Source organism: Pleurodeles waltl, chromosome 8, assembly GCF_031143425.1.
Source record: "Pleurodeles waltl isolate 20211129_DDA chromosome 8, aPleWal1.hap1.20221129, whole genome shotgun sequence".
Lineage (NCBI taxonomy): Eukaryota > Metazoa > Chordata > Amphibia > Caudata > Salamandridae > Pleurodeles > Pleurodeles waltl.
In genome coordinates, this window is record NC_090447.1 from 881,171,564 (window position 1) to 881,197,392 (window position 25,829).

Consider the following 25,829-nt stretch of genomic DNA (forward strand, 5'->3'; position numbering starts at 1 on the left):
GTGACCGCATGGCGGGCAGCTACCGCCGCCCGCCGCGGTCAGAATGACCGCCTAAGACCCTTTTCTCTCCTTCTCCTGCTTGTCGAGCCACCTGGTGCAATATTTCACACATTCCACACTGGTGGGTGGCGATTTTAACTGTGTGGCCAACCTTGCCATGGTAGAAAATAAGACCCAGAATAGAGCAGTACTTTGGAGATAATGAGGGGACAGCCTGCTCCATTACTAAAAGAAGTCCTGGTTGCAGAAGACGAGCTTCACCAAATTAAGTTGAAACAGCAAGGGAGCCAAGATCTACAGCAGTCCCTCCTAGACAAGAGAGAAGAGGTAGCAGTCAAGGTTGAGAGGCTCCACTGTTTTGCTTATAAGGGGTATCTGGCACATACACATAGGGAGAGGGATCGAGCTTATACGCTCCTGGCCTGGTTAGCTAAACCTTCAAAGCAAGACTCCCCTATTCTGGAAATAGAACTAGAGGAGGGTAAAAGCAAATACAGTCAAGAAGGGATTAATAACTGTTTTCTCCAATACTATACACACCTATACAAGAGCATTGGTAACCATAATGCAGAGAGGGTGGGAGCTTACCTTGACCCCTGAATCTCCCACATCTTACACCGGAGAAGGCGGAGGTTCTGAGTGGGCTAGCACCCAACAAGAGATAAAGGTAGATATTAAGGCCATGGGCCGAGGTAAGCCACCAGGAACTGACGGGTTCCCAGTGGAATGGTATGCCGCTTATACAAACCAGTTCGCCCCCAAACGAGAAGTGTTATCTATTGAAGCTAGGTCTTCAGGCTATCTGTCGGCCTCTACCTGAGGAGTGCTGATTATCCGACTACTGAAGCCAAGGAACCCTCCCAGTGTTTACAGGGCATATCAACCACTTTCCATGCTCAACGTCGACGATAAAATACTTAGCAAAATATTGGCTACTTGACTCCTCCCATACATGACTCAACTTATCCACCCTTACCAGGCCAGCTTTATACCAGGGTGAAACACGGCCCTTAACATTAGACGTCTTCTTTCTATATTAGAACATAGGGATGTTGACCATGAGAGAGTGACGATCATGGCAGTTGATATAAAGAAGGCTTTTGATAGTCTTGAATGGGAGTATTTGTATGAAGTAATGATACATATCCACCTGGAGGGGTGAAGGAGGGGTTCCTAGCCTGGACCAGATTGTTCTACACAGATCCAGCTGCTAGGGTCAGAAATAATAGGATGATTTCACCCAGCTACAGAGTGGGGCGAGGGCCCTTTGTCACTATTGCTCTTCACCCTGGCTATGTAGCCCCTGGCGGTTCGAGCACTATTGGGAGTCCACTTCCATGGGTTGAATGTGGAAGGGCACTTGCATAGGATAGCTCTGTATGCCAGTGATCTTTTAATAATCCTGAGGGACACACATGGAGAGCTACAGGGCGTTAAGGCCATGCTAGAAGATTTTGGAATGTTGTCAGGTCCTAAAGTGAACTCGCGTAAATTGTGTGTGTTCCCAGCAGCCCCGGATACAGATGCCCCTGAGGACTTGGCTTCCTACATGGGTGTTAAGATTTACCATGACCAAACTGACCTTATTGAAGGTAATGTGGGTGGAGCCATGCGATCCCTTAAATCAAGTATAGATTTCTGAAAAACACTTCCCCTGTCAGTGATAGGCAGAATAACATTACTGAAGATGATTGCCCTACCCGCCTCCTAAACTTTTTGGGACACTCCGAATATGGATTCTTCAGGTGCTCTAATGCCCTATGACAGAGGGAGGACTAGTGAAGACCCTACTGAGGGTGTGAGGTGTCTCGCTCCTGGACACAGAGGAATTCCTGTTGAAAACTAATTGCTGGACTCAATGTTTACGGGCAACTCACACCAGGAGCCCATACACCCCAGTTTTACTAATTGCAATGTTAGGTGAACTGCCACACATGGAGGAGATTAGAGAGGGCTGGGTAGTGGGTGGTTGCGGGGACAGCTACCCTGGGAGAACTTTATAAAGTAGGGGAGTTGCTTCCCTTTGAGGATTTCAGGGCAGAGATTGATCTCCCCTATGGCACCTTCTCCTGCACAGAGCGTTCACCGTGGCTATCCAGAAACACTGGCAGATGAGCGCTGCTGAATCTCAGGCCCACAGAAGCTGTCGATACATAGCCCTTTCGATTGGTACCATTAAAGTTATCTTCTGTGTTTATTGGGGAAGATCTACGTCATCCATTTAAGAAATGGAAGAGCAGCTGAGGTGACCTGGGCTTCCATTCTTGATATGATTCCCCGTATCTAGAAATACTTGTTTCAAATTGATTCATTTTTACATTTTGCAGAGAGCATACTTAGCTCCGAAAGCATTGAGCGTTATTTTCAAATAGAGTATGCGGCTTGCCCCAGCTGTTTTGAGGTTGGGGCAGGACTCATACACATGCTGTGGCCCTGCCATCAGATACATCCCTACTGGTAGGAGATCATGGAGAATTTGGTGGCTGTCTTGAGTAAATAAGTCCCATGCACGTCGGGCACTGCCTATTAAATTGGTTCCCACATACCTCTAAAAATAAAGCCACTAGTAAGTTCCAAGATTTAGCATTTCTGCTGCCAAAAAGAGAGATTACAAGGAACTGGAAGGTAGTTGGGGGTACCCAGCATACTAAAAAGGCATAGAGAACTAGAAAAATGGACGCCAGTAGAAGATGAGGTGCTGATGCGGAAAGCTAAGGGGAGAATAGGCACCTTGGAAATGGTGCAGGCATGGGAAACCCTAGTGACAGACCTCCACACTATTAGCTTAGACAGAGAAGAAGACAATTAGGAAACTTCTCTTGCATTTGGGGTAAATCTGACTATCTCTTGTCCTCAGGGGTTTTGTACCAGGACGCCCTGTCCTCCTTGATGAATCTCAGCAACCAAGATAATAGCCGTGGTCTGATTGAACTTAATTACCCAGGAGCATTGAAGAAGCACTTGTATTGATTACTTGGGAATTCTACTGAAGCAATTATGGAAAGCTGGGTAATGGAACTGCATTTATTATTGTTTGTGGTTGGTGGTTAATTGCTATTAATGCAAGAGAATGGCACCGAATACAACCAAATGCTCTACATATAAGACTCTGGTAAATCCCTGCAGTTTAATAAGCTGACATGTAATGTTCAAGTTACAGAGTCTCCTAACCTTACTGTTATAAGGGTTTATGTAATTGGGGATTGTCATTATATAACTCAATAAAATGTGTTTTTAAAAAAAAAGGTGCGGGGGGCATGGCCAAGATGGCGGCGTGAGAGGACATGTCTGTCCGAGCTCCGCCGCCCGGGCCCAGAACATCAATGCGTGGCCCGTGGGGGGATGCCCTGAGGTCCCCCGAGGCGGCGAGCGGTGCAGCGGCCCAGGAGACGCCCAGCGGAGACCGAGCAGCATGCGGCGCTGTGCGCCGCAGGTGAGGAGCGGCTGGCCTTGGCCTGAGTCCGGGGCCGGCGAGCAGTTTGGGCGGCGGTCTGGGCCGCGTGTGAGCCCTGCTCCGGCGCCTCCCTTGGATGCGGGGCTGCGGGGGCGGAGCCCCAGAAGGATGGCGCTGGGCCCCGCGCGCGGTGAGGCCGGAGCGGGGGCCTGAGAGCCGGGATTGGTGGACGCTCCTGGGAGCGGAAGGCGCCTTGTCTGCTGCGCATGTCTGGGGGTCGGGCGACGGCTCTCCCCCTCCCCAGTCGGACCCTCCTGGATCGCCGAGAGGCCTGCAGGTGGTGGCGGAGGCACGAAGGGCCATCGCCTTGCCTCGAAGTTGTAGTAATCAGACGCAAGGTGGAGGAGCAGGATCGGGCCCCTGAGTGATGGCCCAGACGATATAGAGGTGCGACGATCGGCAGAGGAGGCTCAGGAGCGCAAGGCCAGTCGCAGTCTCGGGCACAGGGGGCTTCTGGTGGTTCGGCCCTGGACGGAGCTTGCGGTGGGGTCCAGGAAGGTGGCCTTTCTGATCGAGATAACACACACATGCCATGGTGGCGTCCAAATCCAAGCGGGAGCGATCAGTTAGAGAAATGTTGACTGGGGCCCGCCTGGCATCGGCTGGCGTGGCTGAGGACCCACTGGTGATGAAATCCCCAGAGATGCGTACGGAGATGGAGCCGGACGAGAGCTCTCCGGTCACCAAGGGCTTTTTGAACTCCTTGTTTGACTCGCTCCGGAGTGATATCCAGGACTTTCGTAGGGACATTTCTCAAGATGTGAGAGAGCTGCGAGGAGAGGTTACGTCCCTGAGCGAGCGGGTAGCGCAGATGGAGGACGGCGAGATCTCTCGTGGTGAGGAGGTGGCGGGCCTGCAACAGGAGGTCATCCGCCTCCGGGAGCAGAAGGACCTCCTCCAGATAGCGGTCGAGGACTTGGAAAACCGCTCGAGGAGACATAATATCCGCATCAGAGGGGCCCCTGCGGGGGTGGAGAAGGAGGACATTGGGGACTTCGTGGTGGGCCTGTTTCGCTCATTGCTTGCCTTGGATGAGACCCAGGAGATAATCTTGGATAGAGATCATCGAGTGGGCCGTGCGAGTGGCCCTGGAGACCGCCGTCCGGACATTCTAGCTTGTGTCAACAACTTTGGGCTTAAAAAGAGTATCTTACAGTGGGACCGCAATCTTCAGCAGGTACTTTTTAGAGGACACGAGCTCCAGCTTTTCCAGGACCTCAGAGGCGGAGAGAATTTAAGCCCATTACGGAGTACCTGCGAGCACAGGAGGTGTCTTACTCCTGGGGCCACCCGTTTCGCCTTTTCTTCCGGTGGGAGGATCAGCTCCGGCAGGTGAGGTCCCTATCGGAAGCGAACCGGATTCTCGGCTTGGAGGATCACAGCCAGGATTCGGGCGGAAAAGCGAGCTTGGCTGGCGGGGATCACCCGCGTTGGCGGCGGAAGGAGAAAAGGAGGAAAGTTCAGCGCCCTACGGTCTCGGAGCTGAGGTTGGAGCGGGAATCCGTTTTGAGCAGCGTGGCCGCTGGAACTAATGCCTAGGCGAGAGGTGATCGGAGGGGTCTGAACTGCGGTTGGCCGCACTGCTTACGGCCTGGTGGCCGCTGAAGAGGGCCGGGGCGGCGGGGGCGATGGACCTGGTTCGATGAACATGAGTGTTTCTACAGCCCTGTGGAGACTTTGCCTCGTGGAGATGGATGTGCAAGGACTTCTTGGATGTGAGCACCTGTTGTACGTATTGGTTGAATGTTGGTGTTTTTCCCTGCGATGCTGGCCTATGTGTGGAAATGTCCTCGGGCCCTGGCGTTTGAGGTGTTTGATGCTGTGGCCTGGAGGGTGGTTTTTCCGTTAGGCCTCTCCCTTTTTAACCGCCGCTTTCATTTTGGGGTATGACTATTAAGTGCATAAGCTTGAATGTCCGTGGGCTTAATAATCCAACTAAGAGGTTAGCCATCCTGTCCGCCTTGGAGAGGTCGGGGAGTCACATTTGCCTGTTGCAGGAGACACATCTCGTGCAGAAGGACATCTATCGCATGCGTTCTAAACGGTTCCCTAGGCAGTTTTGGTCTTCGACTTCCTCGAAGCATGCAGGGGTGGCGATACTATTAGCGCGCTCATTTCCCGGGGAAGTGGTGACAAAACTACATGAGGTGCAAGGTAGGCTTCTGGCCATGAGGATGAGGTTGGGGGCCTTCTCTTTTACTATTGCTTCCTTATACGCGCCTAATACCCAGCAAGAAGTCTTCCTAAAGCAGGCTCTGACCCCGTTGCTGCACTCGCCGGATGGTGCCATCTTGGTGGGGGGCGACTTTAACCTGGTGATGGATAGTGATTTGGACCGCTCCGATCACCGTCATGGGCAGACAGGGTCCTTGACAGCGGCTGGCCGTCAGTGGCTGGGTGAATGTGGCTTGGAGGATGTGTGGAGACGGGCACACCCCACGCTAAGGGATTATTCCTTTTCCTCAGCAGCGACCAAGACATACGCTCGGTTTGACCTTTTCTTGGCCTCGTAAGAGTTCCTTTCCCGAGTTAGGGAGCCAGCGATTGAGCCTCGGGCCCTGTCGGACCATTCTCCTGTTACCGTTGAGGTTGCTATGAACATGGACCGGGTGGGGGCGTTGGGGTGGCGATTCAGGGACTCATTGCCTCAGAACGGTGCAACAGTGGAGGCGATATGAAGTGCAATAGCAGATTACCTTAGCTTGAATGACGATGGGAGCACCTGTTTGGCGACGTTGTGGGAGGCATTGAAGGCAGTGGTGAGAGGTGAGGTGATGTCGTTGTCCGCCAGGGATAATAAAGCAAGGCGATTGATGAGAGAGGACCTGGAACAGAGGGTGGCGGTACTGGAGCGCTCCCATAAACATACAGGTGCTCCAAGATTCTGGCGAGAGCTTGAGAAGGTAAGGAAGCAGCTGAAACGGCTAGATTGGGACAGGGCAGAGTATGCGGTGGCACTCCTTAAGCACAAGTATTATATTGGAAGTAATAGATGTGGGAAGCTTTTGGCACACCGGTTACGATAAAGCTGGTTTGTTCTCCCTCGGGAGCGGAAGCACGCACAATCAATCAAATTGCGGAGGCGTTTGCGGAGTTCTATCGGGGACTGTATGGGGCTGAGGATCCTGGTAATGTAGCTCCTGAGGCCTTCCTAGAGGGTATAGCAATTACTCCTCTGGGCGAGAGGGAGGCGACTTCCTTAGAACAACCTATAAGGGCGGAAGAGGTCATATCAGCAATCTCATGTTTGCAGGTGGGGAAGTCCCCTGGTCCAGATGGTTTCACAGCACTTTTTTATAAGACCTTCTGTGTGGAACTTGTACCGATATTAGTGTGGCTTTTCAATTCCTTTAGAGCAACGGGTTTTCTAACGGGGAAAGACCCTGAGGAATGCGCCTCTTATAGGCCGATCTCTTGAATATCGATGCCAAATTATTTACTGGAGTATTTGGCAAACCGTCTTAATTATTACATGCCAGGCCTTGTGGATCCCGATCAAGCAGGTTTTATACCACACAGGCAGTTTAGTGATAATACCAAGCGGTTGCTCCATCTACTGGATAAAACGGACCGGTCACGTAGGGAGGCGCTCTTCCTTTCTATTGATGCCGAAAAGGCGTTCGATAGAGTCCACTGGCCATATCGGTTCAGGGAGCTTGAGCACTTTGGGTTGGGCCCGGGTTTTATGGCATGGATTCGCTGTATCTACCAGGCGCCTCGGGCGGCGGTCTGGGTTAATGGGACGCTTTCATTGCCGTTCTCAATTCAACGAGGGACCCGGCAGGGGTGCCCGCTTTCACCTCTCTTGTTTGCGCTCCATAAGGAGCCCCTGACGCAACGGCTACGGGATAACCCTCAGATCATGGGTGTGAAGTTCTGGGGCGATGAGCATCTAATTTCTCTGTATGCGGATGACGTGATTCTTACCCTGGCGGAGCCCGCGACCTCACTGCCCGCACTAATGGGTATACTGGATGAATTTGGCCAGGTCTCGGGATTCCGGATGAATATTCTAAAGTCGCAGGCCATGAGCAGGTTTATTAGCGCCGAGCATGAAAAGGATCTGAAGGCCCGATTCCATTTTATATGGTCTTCCTCAAAGCTTCCTTATTTGGGGATTGATTTAGCGCCTTCTGTTGCTAGAACGGCGACACTGAATTAGACGAAATTGATTCGGAGGTACAGCGGGATCTAGAGTCCCGGGGGAGACTTAAGTTGTCTTGGTTGGACAGGGTGGCAGCGGTATAGATGACCATCTTGCCACGCGTCCTGTATGTGTTCCAGGCGCTTCCCGTAACGCCTCCGCTCGAACGCTTGCAACCCTTCAAACAGCGGTTCTGAGATTCATTTGGGAGGGTAGAGCGACGCGTCTTCCACGTCGGGTCTTGTACCGGCCCAAGGAGATGGGAGGATTAGCGGTCCCCTGCCTTTTACGATACTTTAAGGCAGCGCAGTTGCGTTTTCTAGTAGAATGGAGTAGCCCGTCAACCGAGAAACATTGGTGCTTTATGGACCAAGCGGTGGCGGGCTCCCATATATGGAAGGAGCCCTGGCTTCGACGCCGCTATAGAGCAAGCGGTCTTTATGCATCTGCGATAACGGACGTAACGATGCGTGTATGGGATGCGGTGGTTGGTAGAATGAGTCTGACGACGTTCCCATCCCCACTGACCCCCTGGGTGCGAACCCAGATTTTGGACCCGGTCTGCAAATGGAAGTGTTGCGCCGATGGTATGAAGGGGGCTGTAAAAGGGTGGGATATTTCTTTGACAAGCAGGGGGGTGATCTCCTTTGACCAGATGAGGGAGACATATGGCTTAACAGAGGTGGACAGGATGATGTACTATCAAATACGGCATTGGGCCTTGTTGCCAGCTAATAGAGCATTAATTGATAGGCTGTTAACCCCGTTTGAAAAATGGATCCTAGTGAAAAAGGATGATAAGAGAGTGATCTCGGAGCTTTACGGACTATTACGAGGGGAGGGTCGCCCGCCTAAGACTAAGGGTCAGTTGCGGTGGGAGAGGGAATTGGAAAGGGAAATGTCTGATGAAGATTGGGATAGTATCTTTTACAGGTCACCCCATATGGCTTACAATGTGGCAGGCACAGAGACAGCCTATAAAGTGACCTCCTATTGGTACTTCACCCTAGCTCGGATTCACGCTTGGGATCCCACTGAGTCTAACCTTTGTTGGAGGGGGTGTGGGGGCGGGGGTTCGCTTGTGCACTTGTTATGGCATTGTCCCAAACTTCATTGATATTGGGAGAATGTTATAGACACTATTGATGCGGCGTTTGACACTCAGATCCCCAGATTCCCTGCATATATCTTGTTGGGCCTGCCCAATCCGCTCACCTTCCCCCTGAGATCACTGAAAGGGCGGCAGATGGCCTTGGCCCTCAATGCGGCACTGCAGCTGATATTAGCGATGTGGGGTACGAACATGATCCCGACATTTACATCATGGCTTCATAAGCTATGGTTCATTCTCGCTATGGAGAAGCTTACTCTGACCTACAACAGCGCAGCGGCGATTGCAGGGACCTTTGGCAACCATTCTTACAGATCTTATCCACTGAGTTCACGGAGCTGACATGTCCAGCTTACTTGAGAGTGCTGGGTTTGACTTGAGCTAGTGGGAGTGGGTAAGTGGAGGAGACTTTCTGGACAACCAGGATCACGTAGGGGTATGGCCGGGAATTGAGCGATTGCTGTATGGCGGGCCAGTTGCGGGGAAACAATGTTGATGTTTTACTATGTATTTTTATGTTTTATATTACTATACATGGAGTACGCTTCATATTGCAGCACATGACAGAGGGCGACCCTTTCGGGGGTGAGAGCAGGTAGAGAAGTGTGAAAGGCGGCCTACTGGGACATGGTTGTCCAGGAATGGTTTGTTATGGCCTACCCCCTCACTTCCAGACAAGTACTACTGTGTTGTGATTGTCTTATGTTGAACAGCTGTAATTGAAATGTTTATAACTTGGAATAATAAACAGATTTGATCCATAAAAAAAGGTGCGAGCTCAAGGTCAAAACTGGTTTACTCTAATGGCTTTTGGTCTGTGTAATTTGGAGTTTTTAATTAAAGAAGCCAAATCTCAATTGAACTTTCTTCTTCCCACCTAAGGCTTTGGATTCCATTATGTAAAGTATCTTGTCAATTTTGCATAAGGAGTATGCTTTGTAAGAATCAGAAACTGTAACTGTCACATTTGACTTTACCCACCAACTAGTTTAAGCTTTGAAATCTGTGCTTGAGTCATGCCACTACACAGTTTATTGGTTACCCCGTAGCATAAAACCCTTTGATTTATTTAAGTGACCTAGGCTTTAAAGTCTGCAAAGAAATTACCATTCTGTTGTTGTTTATTTTCCCCTTTGTGAATCAACATTTGAGGACACAAACAACAAAATGACAGAATCCGGCAGACGATATGTCAAGCAAGTACTGATAGATAACCAAATGAGTCACTTCCCCAGGCTTGTCCCCAGAACCTTCCATCCGCACCCCTCTTTTCAGTAGGGCCTTGTCTTCGCGCTGAACACATCTCTGTGCATTCAATTAGAAGTGGATTGCATCAGAGAATAATTTCCATAGTGAATTCAGAACATCATTATTCCATGCAACATATAACGTATCTTTGATCATAGGTTTGGAAAAGTGTAAACGATTAGGAACAGCATCACATCAAGATTGAGATAAGTCCACATCTGGCTTACCGGTCTGGTTTACCTACTGATCAACCTCTGTTGGTACAGTGCATGACTCAAGTAGAGATAGAAGGCATCCTGCTGAGTCCAAGCTTATCAATATATTAGCACCAGAAAATATGGCCCAACAAGACACCTTTATCAGCCTTCCACCTAAAAATAGATTCCAGGAGAGAAACAGGTATGAACACCTGCACATCAGTCCAATATGGACAGCGCACCCAAAATCGCTTTGGCAGCCTAATCAGGGGATTAAAGAGTGGGTCAGGCCCATACAAATTCACTATGGTCATAGTGTCAGATTGATCAGCTCTGAAAAGGAAGTGAATAAATGAGTAAAAGAGATCTAAAGGTTTTCATACTAGTTTGTTCCAAAAGGAATAACTGACATTGTGGAGTAGAGCTGATGAAGCTGAATTCAGAAGAACCCAGAACTAGCACTCAGCTGCAGTGGAAGCATGGCATGCTTGACTTATCAAGCGGTATTGCCACTTGGGTCATGCAGTAAGTCAAACTATGATCTTTGTGCTTCCTTCTATAAGGTAGGATGGATTTTCTCCAAGATGATGAAAAACGTGATTAATAAAAGCAGGACATCCTGGTCGAAGGTACTTCAGTTCTTTGCAATCCCTGGTGCAACTTCTACAGATAGGTCTAGATGACACTGGCCTGAGAAGTGGTGAAGAATGTTGTGGATCCTTGCAGATAACCCCAGAAACAATGGTTCAGCTATCCCCAGAGCAAGCATTGGAAAGGGCTTGGAGCAATGGGAAGCATATTCAGCAGACAAAGAGAGCAACTGCTATATTCCCATCAAAATAGCTCTGATTTGAGAAATGACACTGTTGTGTGAACTTGGGGCAGTCTTAATACTGCACAGAACCTTGAGAGCCTTACACCTCTGAAGATAAGGCCACTTGTCTTCCCACCTTAATTAGGTGGTTGTGGAACTTGCTGGCACCTAACAAACAGCCGCGGAATGGCCTGCAGCGGGAGTTGCAATAAGGGATCTAAACCTTGAGAGAGAGAAGCTGCATACATGAAGCTGACAGTTTGTCAACCCCATCTCCCTGAATTTGAATCCATTTAGAAGTGAGGAAAGGAGAGGGCAACTTGAGACCCTTGAGCAGTTGAGAGGGCATTATGTGAAGGCCCAAAAAGCTGAAAGGGGTACTGCCAGTGTGAGAACGGTGAAGAGAAGCCAGGACTGTGAAACTATTTTACCTACAGGGACAAGAGAATTCAAAGTGTATAGCTTGTGGGCCTGAAGGCCCATGGTATTGATGACCCCCCCTTCCTGCAGGTTCCATCCTTTATAGCATTTCAACTACAACACTGTGAAGGGTCCGGGGTAACTTTAACTTCTAGAGCTCATACTAGACCAATAGAGTTGGTGGCAGTCTTCGTTAAGCTAGGACCAGGAAGCATTCTCCCAATCCTGTGTGGTAACTGCTTAGCGTGGGTGCCTTCCTACTCATCGGGTGTCATATTTTCAGCATGTTGCACCACAAAAGTTTGTCTACATAGGACACCAAAGCCAGGACAGGGATAGCCTGCACACCTCTCACTAACTCCTACATATATCTAGCAATACCCTTTCCACAGATAGTGAGGGCTGGCACTTTATTTTTATGTAGCACTTAGCATACTCCTAGGAAGCAATTGGAGTATTTGGTGCCTGCAGAACTAGATTGGATGTACATATGATGCTGAAAGGGATAAAGGAACACTTGGTAAAAGTCATGCTTTCCTCCAGTGGCAAGTCCTAAAGGCAAATGGTAACGAAGGTTGAAACTGGAAGTCTGTGTGTGTGGTGGCCTCCGGACTGCCCTAATGGCAAAAGCTCAGATGCCACTAAAAACTTAAAGAAGAAGCTGTTTAAGGGGATGAAAGCCACATTTGCTTTACTTTGAGGGGAGTTGGTCAAGAAACAGCAGGTGGTCAAAAAGTTGTCGACGCAATAAACTTACAGGACCAAAAAATCATTCTCTGAGTAAAACTTGAGGAGCTTGAGAACCGCTCCAAACGGAACAATGTCTTGAATGCCAGTAGTGAAAGACATTGGAGTGTATATTAAAAATGTGTTTATAGAATTTCTCAATATTGTCAATTCTGACAAATCAACCTGGATAGAACACAAAGGATGTCTGGCTTGGGCATCTACCATCTATGGTGATTAGGATCCACCATTTTTACGTGAAAGAGAAAATCATGGGGACGCACTATTAGCCTCTCTGTTTAGGCATTTCAGCTGGGACTCATCAAAAGCAGAGGACATTCTTCCCAATTACTGATTTCCTGAGAGCCCACAACACAAATTATAGGTGGAGCCACCCACTCAGGATCATCCTTGATTAACTTACTGACTACGCCAACTGAAGTCCTCCACGGCTTCCAGAGTGATATTAGAATTAGACAATGATCTTCAAGTTGAGAGCGCACAGAGGGAGACTAGAAGAACCAGTTCTTTGCAACAGCACCAGAAAGAGGAATATGGAGAAAAGTATTGAAGAAAAGGAAATAATGCAAATCTTCTCCTGAGACTATGATCAGAGAACAGAAGGCTGCCATAAACCAGGTAAAGAGAGCAGAGCTGTCCCTTTGTGAGAGCCCAGAACAACTTCATATCTTCAGACACAAATGGCGATTGAGGTGTTGAAAGATTCATGTTCATCGAGTCTTTGGTGGTTCAGTTTTATGAGAAGGTGGGCATAGCTAGTGTTTTAGAAACTGGGTTACTGGTTGACTGGGTATGATCCCTGGTCAAGCAGCAAAAATAATTTTAGTGAGGGTAAGGTTCAGGCAAACCCTAAATGAACCTGTGCTCACCCTCTGGTAGCTTGGCACAGAGCAGTCAGGCTTAACTTAGAGCCATTGTGCAAAGAATTTGTGCAACGCTTCAAATGGTAAAACACAATTTTTTTTATACCAGGGCTAAGAAAATAGATCCAAATTTAATAAATAAAACAAGACCAAAACGACCAATATCCAATGAGTAGAACTAGAGATGCTCAATTTCAAGGTTTTAAGTAAAAATATTACCATGAAGCACAAAGTGCTATAGCAGGTATCTGGTCTTGCTGAACCAGGACAAAGTCACATTTTTAGGCCGACTGTGATGGAGCGCAGGCTGGATAGCAGGGAGCCAGTGAAACCTGCTGAACAAAGTACCTTAAATACTTGGTTGCGGAGCATTGCGTGGTTCCACGTCAAATATGTGTCGCACTCCCAAGGTGATGTGTCGGTTCCGAGGTACGGCTAGGCTGCAGTGCAAGGTCCTATTACATTGATGGAAGGGATCTTGTCAACAGGGCTTGTGATGTGAAGGCCAATGTTGAGGATGCGTTGCGCAGTCAATGCGATGTGTCTCTTTTGGTGAGCAGTGAAGCTGCGAAGCAGAGTTTCAGCATTGTCATTAAGACTGCAGCAGCGGTTCAAAAGGCGATGCTTCAAACCCAGAAGCAGCAATTCAAGTCTTTTGCGGCAGTTCCAATCCATGCAGCAGCAGTGATACATCAGTCCTGCTAAAGGATGCACCTCTTAGCTGAGGAGATGTGTTGTTTCTGCTCAGGGATGCATTGCTCAGCATAGAGAATGCGTCGGTTCCGCTGGCAAGCACCTTCGGCCCACTTCCAAGGGTCCAACTATTCATGTGTAAGGCTGGGTCCAGCTTCTTCCTCCCATCCTGCCATGATGACTTATCAAGTCACACCTAAGCTCACACTGTGAGCACCAGTCTAGGGTGAATACAAAAAGCCCAGCTGGCACCCACCCCACCCCAGACATGATCAGAGACAGGCAGCAGGTACCAAATGGCTAAAGTAAGAAAATGCAAACTTTCTAATTGTGGCATTTTTAGAACTGCAATTCAAAATCCGACTTCACTATAAGTCAGGACTTTAAATTGTGATGTTAGAGACACCAAACTTGAAAGAATTATCTATTTCCATTTGGAAATTACGCTTATAAATTGTAATAAGGCAACTCCAATGTTATCCTATGAGAGATATGGGCCTTGCAGTAGGGATAACAAATTTAAGCATTTTTCACTACCTGGAACTGTAAAACTTAAAAGTACCTGTCTTGCTATTTAAATACATTGCGGCCTGCCCTCTGGGCTGTCCAGGGCCTACCCTTGGGGTAACTTTGTATTAAAAAAGAAGGTTGGGACCTGGCAAATGTTTTGTTTTGGCATGGCAGTGTAAACCTGTACATAGAGGCTCTGCAATGGAATGCCTGAGCCATGGTTAGAGGGCTACTTAAGTGGATGGCAGAATCAGCACAACAGGCCCATTAGTAGCAATTAATTTACAGGCCCTCCGCATATCTAGTGCACTTTACTAGGGATGTATAAGTAAATTAAATATGCCCATTGGGGATAAGCCAATACTATCATGTTTAGAGGAGAGAGTACATGCGCTTTAGCACTGGTCAGCAGTGGTAACGTTTAGAGCCCTAAGGCCAACAAAAACAAATTTAGCAAAAATGTAGGAGGAGGAAGGCAAAGTGTTTGGGAATGACCCTCCAGAAAGGGCCAGGTCCAGCATAAGGTGCATTTAAGATTAGTTTCTACTCTATTGATCATGACACAATCCCTTAAGGGTAGTTTGTCTCCTTACTGTTAGTGGCCCTGAGTGAATTAGGAATTTGGAAGTTGCAAAGAGAGAAATTTATCTTAGTGACTGATATTGAGCAGATATTGTGCAGGATTCTTCCAGAAGTGCCACATGTATTAATGGAATGCTAACTATTTTAAAACCAATCTTTTGATGGAATTACACTCTAGTTAAGCTGGACGCTGGAGACAGCAAATGCCCTGCTAGATACACTTTGGGTAGAAGGGTGCATTGTCCTTCGTCATGTCATGGCACTGTAAAAGTAGCAGTTCTGCAATGAGTTTCTAGATGATATAATCCAAATCAGTGGTTTCTAGGTCTCATCCTTGCCTCTACTATATGGTTGAAGTGAATGTACGATGTGACCTGGGACACCAGAGATATAGTGCTAGATGCCCATTATAAAACCCTTTTGCAATTTCAAACCCTGTGATTTACAGTGTAGGTGACCAGAAAAGGGATAGGGCAAAGGTGCATTTGGGACTAGTTTCTTCTCCATTGATCATGACACAGTCCAGTAGGGGTAGTTCATCTTCTTTTTTTTTTAACAGACTTTATTTCATTTTAGTGCATTGCAAACAAGATACAATTGGCAGCAGATTGTTTAGACCAAAAATTACAAGGCTCAGACCTGAAGAGTCTTGCTTGGTTATCTTCGCAGAATTATCAAGCAAATTAGTCATTGATAAGTCTTCCCCACCCATCCCTTTAATCAAATAATATCACCTGCAGATTTTTCTTAAGAAGAGTTTTATAGTAGCAAGTATTAGTGGAGGTTGGAGCCTGATTGATGTCATAACAGTATACAATATGCAGTATTGTAGGTAACTGGTGCACTCATGTTGTAGAATAGTAGGTAGGTATTTATAGATTGTCGTGAGGGAGAATTGTACTTATACATTCCTTGATCCTGGAACTCTCCAAGGAGAGGACATCCAGCCCAAAGCTGCCCGTTATATGTACAGTCTAGCCGGTTAGTCTTTACTCCACATCCAAAGTGTCGTCTTGTGTCCGGAACCTTTCTAGGAGAGTATTCCATTCAAGGGAGGTGGGGGTTCTCCATAGTCCCTTAAATTCCTCCTGTCTCAATGCACCACTTTCTACTTGTCCTAATTTAAAACCCTCCTTGTGGGTTAAAGGCACCCGAGGAGGTGCCATAAATTTCCAGCACTTAGTCCCTGATTTATACTTTTTGGTGCAAAACTGCACCAACTCAGTTTTGGAGCAAAACGTTTAGCACCGGCTTGCACCATTTCTGTGCACCAGCCGGGCACCATATTTATGGAATGGTGCAAGCCGGTGCAAAGGGTAGGCTAGTGGTAAAAAAAATGACTTTAATCGGGTTGGGCTGGCAGTATGGAATAAGGGGTTTTTGCACCAAAAAATGACGTTAGGCAGGTTAGAGTAAAAAAAATTACTCTAACCTGCTTAGAGTCATTTTCTGACGCAAAACCATCCATACTACATGACTCCTGTCTTAGAAAAGACAGGGTCATGCCCACCACCCCAATGGCCAGCACAGGGGACCAGGGTTCCCTGGGCATGGCCAATGCACCCAGTGCCATGTAGGGGGGCCCATACCAGGGCCACCAATGGCACTTTAAAAAATTAAAATAAAATACTTACCTGTACTTACCTGGTATGGAGTCCCCCATCCTCTGCTGTCCCTCTGGTGTGGGTGGGGGTGTCCCTGGGGCCTGGGGAGGGCACCTGTGGGCTTATTGCATGGTGTTCCACCATGTAAATAGGCCCACAGGTCCCCTAACGCCTGCCCTGACCCAGGCATTAAAAAATGGGGCAAAGCAAGCTTTGCACCATTTTTTGACCCCTCCCGTGTACCATTTTTGCACAGGAGTATAAATATGGTGTTAAGGCCATAGAGTCATTTTTTTGCACGGAAACGCCTACCTTGAATCTAATTAAGGCAAGGTAGGTTTCCACTTCCAAAAAATGACTTTAACTCCATAAATTTGGTGCTAGACGGGTGTAGCACCAAAGTATAAATGTGGAGTTAGTTTTGCACCGAATTAGAGTACAAAAAAATTACGCTAATTAGATGCAAACAGAGTATAAATATGCCCCTTAGTTATCAGTTGTTTTGCTAATATAAGTCGTCGATCAATAAACCGGATAGCAATCCTGGACCTCCTGGGTCTAGGAAAGAATCCCAGCAGGATGTGTGCAGGAGTGTACCAGGGGCCAATACCCATCAGGTCTCTGAGAGCTTATATGTGATTGCAGCCCAGTAAGCAGCTAGGGAGGTACAAGACCACAAAATGTGAAGAAGGTCAGCATTCGCTGCAGAGCATCGGAGGTAGGCAGAGGAGGCTGAGGAGAACATGCATGAGCTTCTGTGTGGGGTAAGGTATGATCTGTGTAAGATGGAGAATTGAATGAACGTATTGAATTGCGTCAAACTTTTGCTGGGTAGGACAGCAAAGTGGCCCATTCTTTATTTGTGATTTCGCGGAGCAATTCTTCCTCCCAGCTGGCCTTCATAGAAGAGAGCAATATCTGGAGGTGTGTTCGAAGGTTGTGGTAAAGCCATTGCACTATGTGCCTACCATGCCCCATTAAGTGCAGCGCTTGGAGTGGTGCATGTGTTTCTGGTTCCTTCCTGTCAGGAGCCCAATGCTGATGGATATATCTTTGGACAATTGCATGTATAAGGAATACGTTTCCTGGTAGACAATGCTTGTTGATGAAGTGTTTATGCGATAGCAAAATACCATCATGAAAAAGCGAACCTCCTGTTGATACCCCTTCTTGTTCCCACTGGGCTATTCTATTTAGTGTCAGAGTACTTGCCTAAGTGGGAAGGCCATATAAGGGGATGTTTAGTGCATATGGGACCAGAAAGCCTGTGTTATTCTTTTCCATTAGGTCATGGCTGTGGGTAATAAAAGAGAGGACCGCCGCTCCTGGACATAGTAGGCGATGGAGTAGCCCCCATCCAATCTGTTCTTTGGTGTACCCTATCTCTGCCAGGTTTTGGCCAGGCAGTAGGCTTTAAAATCCAAGGCTCACAATGCCCTATCATCTGTTGGCAGCTGCAGTTTTGTCAGACCAACCTATGGCGTAACGTCATGTAACCTATGACGTCTGGAACCCCATGCTAGTCCCATGAGTATAGTGTTCAATACTTTAAATACCCAGGCCGGCATTACCACTGGAAGGTTTACAAAGTGATATAGTAGGCGGGGCAGCATTACCATTTTTGCCAGTGCTAAGCACCCTGCAACTGATAATGGGAGTGTTGCCCAGAATAGTACCTGCAGATGTAGTGTGGTTATAGTGCAGATTAGGTAGCCCTCTCGTATGTCCCGTGTATCCCTTTCAATGTTAATCCCTAGCCACTGGCTCCTTAATGGGACCAGGCGACCAAGCAGCAATGTAGGTGTAAAGGAGAATGATTTGTTTGCATTAATCTGCAGTCCTGAAAGAGCCCCGAATTTGTACAGTACGTTGCGCAGACTAGTCATTTAAAGTTTTTAAGTATAGTAACATATTGTCAGCATATAAGGACACCGAGTGGCTCACATGGGCTATTGGTATTCCGCAGTTGTTTCCTGTTGGATTCGCTGTGTTACTATGGCAAGTAGAATCACTAGCTGCGACAGTGGGCATCCCTGCCACGTCCCTTGAGTGATCTGATATGATCACTCAATCTGATATGGGGTGGAAATATGAGGTCCAGTACCGGCTCGAACTGTGGGAGATGAGTACAAGAGGGTCACCCATTAAATGTAATCTGCAGGACTTTGGATAGGGTCCCTACCATATAGTCCCATCCCAGTGTGTCAAAGGCCTGACCTATATCTAGTGACACAAAGCCGGCTAATGGATGGTGTCCACGAGCAGCGTTCATCACCTGGAATAGACAGCAGAGAATGAGGGAAGTATATCTTCTGGGTACAAAGCATAGGCCGTCCCCTCCTCAACCTCTGCAGGCTCAGTCTCCCTCAGCCGCCACTGCCGCTGTGTGCTTGTCAGTTGTTGTAGTCCTGTCATCCTTGGGTGGGTGGGGAACGAAACACTGGTCCTGGGTTGCTTGTGTTTAATGCTGGCAATACCACATTGTTTAGGTGGGTGATGCGGCGATGTGGCTTGGAAATGTGGCAGATATCGGGGCCTGGGTCCAGAGCGCTCTAATTACGCTGCTGTCATTTTAGGCGGTTAACTCTGCCCTGAGGGGTAATTCGTCTTCTTACTCTTTGTGGCCCTGAGTGAGTTAGGAATGTCAACGTTTGAAGAATCAAATGTATCTTAATGATAGATAAATGGGCAGATACTTGTAAGATTCTTCCAGATGTGCCACGAATGCTCACTATTTTAAAACCAATCTTTTGCTAGCATTACACTGTAGTTAATCTGCACGCTGGAGACAGCAGGATGCCCTGCTAGAGACGCTTTGGGTAGAGGGGTGCCATTATCTACGTCATGTCGTGCTACAGTAAAAGTAGCAGTTCTGGGACGAGCTCTTAAATGATAGCATCCAAATCACTGGTTTCTGGGTCACATGCTTGGCCTCTACTATAGGGGTGAGGTGGTTGTATGATGTGAACTGAGGTACAAGAAATCTAGGGCCAGATGCACATTACAACATCCTTTTGTGATTTCAAACCCTATGATTTGCAAGGTTTGTGACCACAATAGGGCTTTTCACAACGTAAAAATTAAAAGTTTCCAGACTTGCACGTTTAAACCCTTTCTAAATTGGTAGTTGAAGGGGGCATGAAATGGGACTTATGACTGTGTTAGAGGCGTTCCATGAGGTGGCAGGGGTTGGAGAAGGGCAGACTTAAAACCGTATCGTGCAAAGCCTGTCATGTACTCATGGGTGCATTATCTCATCCTCAAAATAGTCGCTGTGGTACATGGGATAGCTGTATATGGCTCAGAATTTACATAATCAGATGTAGAAGAAGATTCATTGAGTCTCATGGCAACAGCGATATGTTGGGCTTTTCTTGAGATATGAGTCTGTTGGGGACATCGGAGACACTAAAGGAGGAGTGAAGATGAGGAAGGGGGTAAGAGTGTGGAACACATGGAATTTCTCCAGAGTTCATAAGACTTTAGGTTTTGTGCAATATTCAGATGATGATATATTTTGGGAAAGTAGCAGGATTGGGGAGACAGGAGTCTGTAGGCTGATTGGTGAGATGTCGGGCATTGAGAGGTTTGTGGATCTGTGGGTGGTCAAGAGAAGATTGGATAGATTAGGAAAAATCTGAAGTGAACACAGAAATAATGTTTTTAGATGGTTTGGGATTTATATGCATGTGATAGATAAACAATGAGGAATCAGAGCTCATCATGTGGTTCAAAAATAAGTAGCATTCATCTCTAGCAATTGTTTACAACAGAGCAGACTTTTCTGTCCTTCTCAGCTGCACCAAAGAGCCCGATCTAACCTCTTCCCATATATCCCCTCCATTTCAGTAACCTCTCCAGTCTTGCATTTTACACCACAGCTGAAAACCTGTTAATCGAGAACTAGAAATATGGTGATAGCATCTAAAGGCAATTTTATTTGCTTAATATACTACCCACATTTTACAACTAACTACTACATTCAAGAGTGGAGAGTGGTGTTGACAATAGCTACAAGAGGATTAGAGATACCAGGGTAAGTGAACATAGATGAAGCAAATCTGGGTCAGAGGTACCAAAGATCACAGAGAGCGAAAATAAATAATTAAATTACTGCAATGATCAGAATAGGAAGAACCACTTGTGTGAGGTTCAGTGATCAGTAATACTGGAAGCTGGATAATATGTCACATGTTGAGGGTCAATTTGAAACACTTCTGAGAAGGTGGTGGTCTTGGGTGGATCAGGAGATGGCAGGATTTAAGAAAGAATTTGAAAAACAGAGCATTGGTGAAGGACTGCATAGGAAACCGGTGCTTATCTCAGCAAAGAGACATCTTGCTACTGGGACTTATTAGGAAATGAAGAGTATGAGAAGAATAAATGTCACATGGTAATGTTCTGGCTATATGGGAAATTGACTATTGAATACTACAGTAGAGAGGGGGAGGAAGTAAGCGCTGTTTGAGTGCAACGAGAAAGAAGAGATGCTTACTAGGCGTGAGATTTATGTTTCATGTAAAGATTTAGGGAATCAGAGAGGAATCAAACCCAAGAAGTGAACGATCATAGGTGGGCAGTTGAAGAGTCACAAAAGAGATGAAGACATACATAGGTTAACCAATAGATAAGGAAGCTAATATCAAGGACAAATTAGGGAAGGTGACATAGGCACAGAGGGGCATATTTATACTCTGTTTGCACCGAATTTGCGTCAAACATTTTGACACAAATTTGGCGCAAACCTAACACCATATTTATACTATGACGCCTGACCCCGTGAGAATCAAAATTCCTCCATGTGCGTCATTTTCTGGATGCGGGAAACCGCCTTGCGTTAATGACATGCAAGGTAGGGGTTCCCGTCTAAAAAATGACTTTAAGGCCAATGCGCCTTATTTATACTCCTGCGTCATTTTGACGCACAGGAGGGGGCGGGCCTTAAAAAAAATGGCGCACAGCCTGATGTGTGCCGTTTTTTAATGCCTGGGTGAGGGCAGGCGTTAAGGAGCCTATGGGCTCAGTTCCATGGTATCTGACCATGGAAGCAGTCCACAGGTGCCCTCCCTTGCCCCCAGGAACACCCCCTACCACCCTCGCCCACCCCTGGAGGACACCCATGGATGGGGGAACCCATCTACGGTAAGTAGAAGTAACTATTTTTTATTTATTTTTAAAGTGGCATCGGGGGGCCTAACTTGGGCCCCCCTACATGCCACTGTGCCCATGGCCATTGGGCAAGGGGGCATGACTCCTGTCTTTGCTAAGACAGGAGTCATTTCAATGGGTGTTGTGCGTCAAAAAATGGGGCAAGTCCGGTTAGAGAAATGATTTTTTACTCTAACCTGACTTGCACCATTTTTTGACACACAACCCCATTTTTCACTACACCGGCGCTGCCTGGTTAGAGTCATTTTTTTTTACTCTGACCAGCCCGCAGCGCCGGCTAATGTCAATCCATAAATAAGGCGCCCGCCTGGCGCGTTGGAATGGCGTTAGCCGGCGGTACATTTGTTTACCCAAACCAGTGCCGGCGCTGGTTTGCGTCAAAAAGTATTAACATGGGTCAGAGTCTCAAATCAAGATCAGTGGCTCATGACAGCATGGCTGGAGGAACTGATGCAGCTGCAGGAGGGTTGTGGTTAATGTTGAAGGACAAGGAAAGAATATAAAGAGGTGGGGGTATTGGTACAATGTTTAGGAAAAACACCAGAGAGGCTAATGGATTAACAAGGGCAAATTCATAGTGAAAGGTTCCAGTCTGGATATAAAACTATCAAGTGATTTGACTGGTGGAGTGGCAGAGCAGAACAGAGTAAAAAACATCAGTCAGACTCTCAGGAAACCCATGTCGACCACAAAATCATGTCATTATTTTATTACAATGTACATTTTAAGCAAGAATAGCATTTTCTGTTACCGTAGAAAAAGAGCAAACCACACAAGTACTTGTTAAGCCATTGAAAACATGCCCCTTTATGGCAAATGAAATATTGGCCGGAAGGTCTTATATTCTGATGTTTGAATTTGCTGTTTTTGGGATCTACCTCTGAAAATATCTAAACTGGGATGGCGTACTGCTGCAGGCACTGACTGGCTGTGATTGTTGCTTGGTGTCCCACAACCACTTCCGCACAGCCTTCCTGGACTACACAACTGATATAGCCATGGAAAGTTTTAGGCTTTAAAGGACAACCAATGAGAAGGGCTGCCACACTTTGACGTGTTAGCCAATCTGATTGCAGTCAGAAAGCCAGAAGTCCCAGGTGCCTTCTTATACCGGCTATGCTGTTTAGAAACGGTGGAATGGGACTGAAGGATGGTCCTCCAGTGGATTGGGTATAAAGTGCACTACTAAATTGATATCCTTCCTGCCCATTTCAGTATTCCCCTGGAATATTGACATGGGCAAAATCTGCCTGTTTCACATTTCACCCGAAATGTTCACCTATTCTTTATCACCCTGTATAACTCATAGTATGATGAGTTTAAAAACGCCCTTTTCTTTTTTTCCTTCAGTTTTTATTGAGAAAGTACAAAATTAGAACACCATGATAAATGATAATGTCCTTTTCTTTTTTTCAGATTTTCATTAAGTGGAGCAAGTTCCTCTTCTCACTGAAGAATTAATGTTGCTTGTTTTTCTCCTGTGAGTGTTGCTGGTGGATGTTAAAGGGACCCTGCAGTGTCTACACTGGAAAGCTTCTAAGACACAATCATGTGCTCCTTCACTGATGTTCTTCAGTGACAGAAAATTCCAGAAAATGGAATAGCAGAAATGAGAACTCTGACACTGGGTGTGGATTTTCAGTTCTGTGCAACTTTAAGTTTCATTTTATGATGGAAATTGTTATTTTTGATGTTAAACTCAAACATAGTGCACAGATTAGTTGGTGGCATTGTTTAAAAAAATGTTAGCTATAATCTGAGAGCTGTGATGAAGAAACCTCAGGAATCTTGCTTTAACTTGTTGACTTTAAGGAAATATGGGAAAATATCCTGCTGGATTTCAGTACAGATATGTAAATAGATTAATTTTTGATAACCTCAAACAAAAGCCAATGAGAAAAGTAAATAGGGAATCACTGTGTAAAAAGTGTTCGGGTACTCCAGTAGGCATAGTTGATAGGGATAATGCTTCAGTGGCCATAAATGAATCTTGCCTTTTATTCAAGTTTTATTTGGTTATTTTTATATTGTGCAACAATAATTTGTATTTTGTACTTGCAAAGTTTGCCACTGGAAAATAGAATTTACCAGAATGCCCAAAGCAACCCCACTTACGTGCTAAAATCAAATCAATATACTCAAAGTTCATTTTTAAAAAACAATTTGTGGTCACCCTTCATACTCTATCAAATTTTGATATTCCCATGAAAACTTCAATATATTTAGCTTAATTTTCATTCCTTTATTAGAAGTTCCCTGAATCACGTGTATGTGTATATGAGAATGTCTATTCTCCATCAGATGCTGTACTTGTTGCAGGTGTAGATTTATTTACGTTTACTGTTATGTCTGAAACGATTTCCGCTCTAACTTCTGAGCACATACAAATGATTAAGCCAGAAATGTGATGTATATAAAAAAGAAAACTTTTTTCTGAATGGTTTATCCAAAGGATAGAATTACGTGACTAATGTGTTTTATGTATTTCGAAGTACATTTAGCTATCTTTGTCAATGTTGAGCCTTAAAAAAAATGGAAAAGGTCTATAGAATTCTTAAGCCTTTGATTATGCAGAAATGTATACAGAATACATTCTCTTAATGTAAAGGATCCTGTTGCTAAAAATAGTTTAGTCGCCTAGAATATAATGCCTATAGAGAGCGATTGAAATCTTTTATTGGGGAAAACCTATGTGGCTTCAATGTCCAAGTTCAGCTGATGCTATTGCATCTCGTTCCTTTATATTGCCAGCATTTGGAGATAGTGTAGCCCATCCAAGGAATAGTCACCTCAACTTCAGTTGCTTTTTTTTCTACAAACCAGAGCAGTTATGGTTCAACTTTGAGTTGTGTTAACCTTAAAATGTAATTGATGGCAAAGAATTGTGGACTGTGAAGGGTTTTGTTGCCCAGCTTTTCTCCAGGAAAGAAGCTGTCTCACTTTGCCTTGGGGATTTTTTTATTTTTCAGACTTAAGATCGTCTTTTTGTTTAAGGTTTCAAGGAATGCTACAACTACACGCTCCAGTAATTTTCATATTAATGCCATTGGGGAAAGTCTGCCAACTCCGACAAAGTCCTTAGCTTTCAAAAGCTATATCCTTAGCCAAAACAAAATCTGCTGGTTACCACACGGGTACCACTGCAAACCGAATGTAATAATAATCCTATGTTTTTGTTTAGGGATCAATAAAACTCTCTAAGCGCTATTGATAACAGCTGTTACTGTTACCCAATTTAATTTCTGGAACTCTGAATGATGGAAGGCTTCTGCAACCGTGCCGTGAATCAAACTGGTGACCTGCAGATCACAGAATCGAACAGTTAAGTCATCTAGCCATGTAGAGCAGAATTCTCGATTATCTATTTGTTTAGTACAATATATGTTTCTTTGATACAGCCTGTTCTCTTGAATCTTACCATTGGTACTAATCACCACCCTCCAATCCCTTCTTCTTGGCAATAACCTAAGTGTTACTCAATTCCTCTTCGCTTAATCTCTGCAAATTACCTCAAGCCACTGGCAGTTCATCTTGTTTTTAAGTAGACTGATTTTTCTGCTGGAACTGACGATGTCACGTGGAAGGATAGTGAGGGCTTAGCCAATAGTGTTTGAAAGTGGTACTATTTCACAACCCCCTCTTATAAATTGATTTACAATTTTACAAACACAATTTCCAAACCTCTTACCTGGATCAGTGTTCTCAGAAGATGGAACTTTGAAGGAGCCCAAAACAGTTACTGTCAAGAAGGTTGTACCTTAAAAGTGTACATAGAAAAAATGATTATTTATATGGTGTGATGCACCCATTGGTGTGCCCATGACACTGGTAAAGGCAAAGGCAAAGGAATCTGGGTCAAGAATTACTGAAGGTTTGTGCTGGTGCATTGCAAGTTGCAGGACCCATCAACTTTAACACTCAAAAGCTGTTTTGCTGTTAAAGTTGACCTTTGTACGGTGCCAAAAATGCGTTGCTCCACCCACGTTAATTTAGGCATGAGAGCTGTGTCTGGGGCAGAACAGTGCAAAAATCCACAGGTTTTTGGCACAAAGCCAGACGTACTAAAATTGTGTAATCTGTTGTTGCCCCAAATCCAAATGCCAGGTGAAACCAAGCACAAGCAAGGGGTCAAGTGGTTAGTCAGGTCATATCCCTACATGTAGCATGGAAGTTTTACATTAAAGCACACATCTGACCCTCTGAGCGGTTGTTTACATGTAGGAATTTCTACTGGATTGAGTACTTTAAATACAAACCTGGCGCTAGCGCGCCT

The 25,829-nt window shown here is 46.0% G+C and overlaps 1 protein-coding gene across 1 annotated transcript in view; it reads left to right on the plus strand.

The window, feature by feature from the left end:
* The window catches only part of STK24 (serine/threonine kinase 24), a 665,456-nt gene extending 640,686 nt beyond the window's left edge, over window positions 1-24,770 (plus strand). Inside the window, exon 11 of the mRNA XM_069205177.1 lies at window positions 22,973-24,770. Coding sequence (XP_069061278.1) covers window positions 22,973-23,009 — 37 coding nt within the window. The 3' untranslated portion in view covers window positions 23,010-24,770. The remainder of the gene's footprint in view (window positions 1-22,972) is intronic.
* The last annotated feature ends 1,059 nt before the right edge of the window (window positions 24,771-25,829 follow it).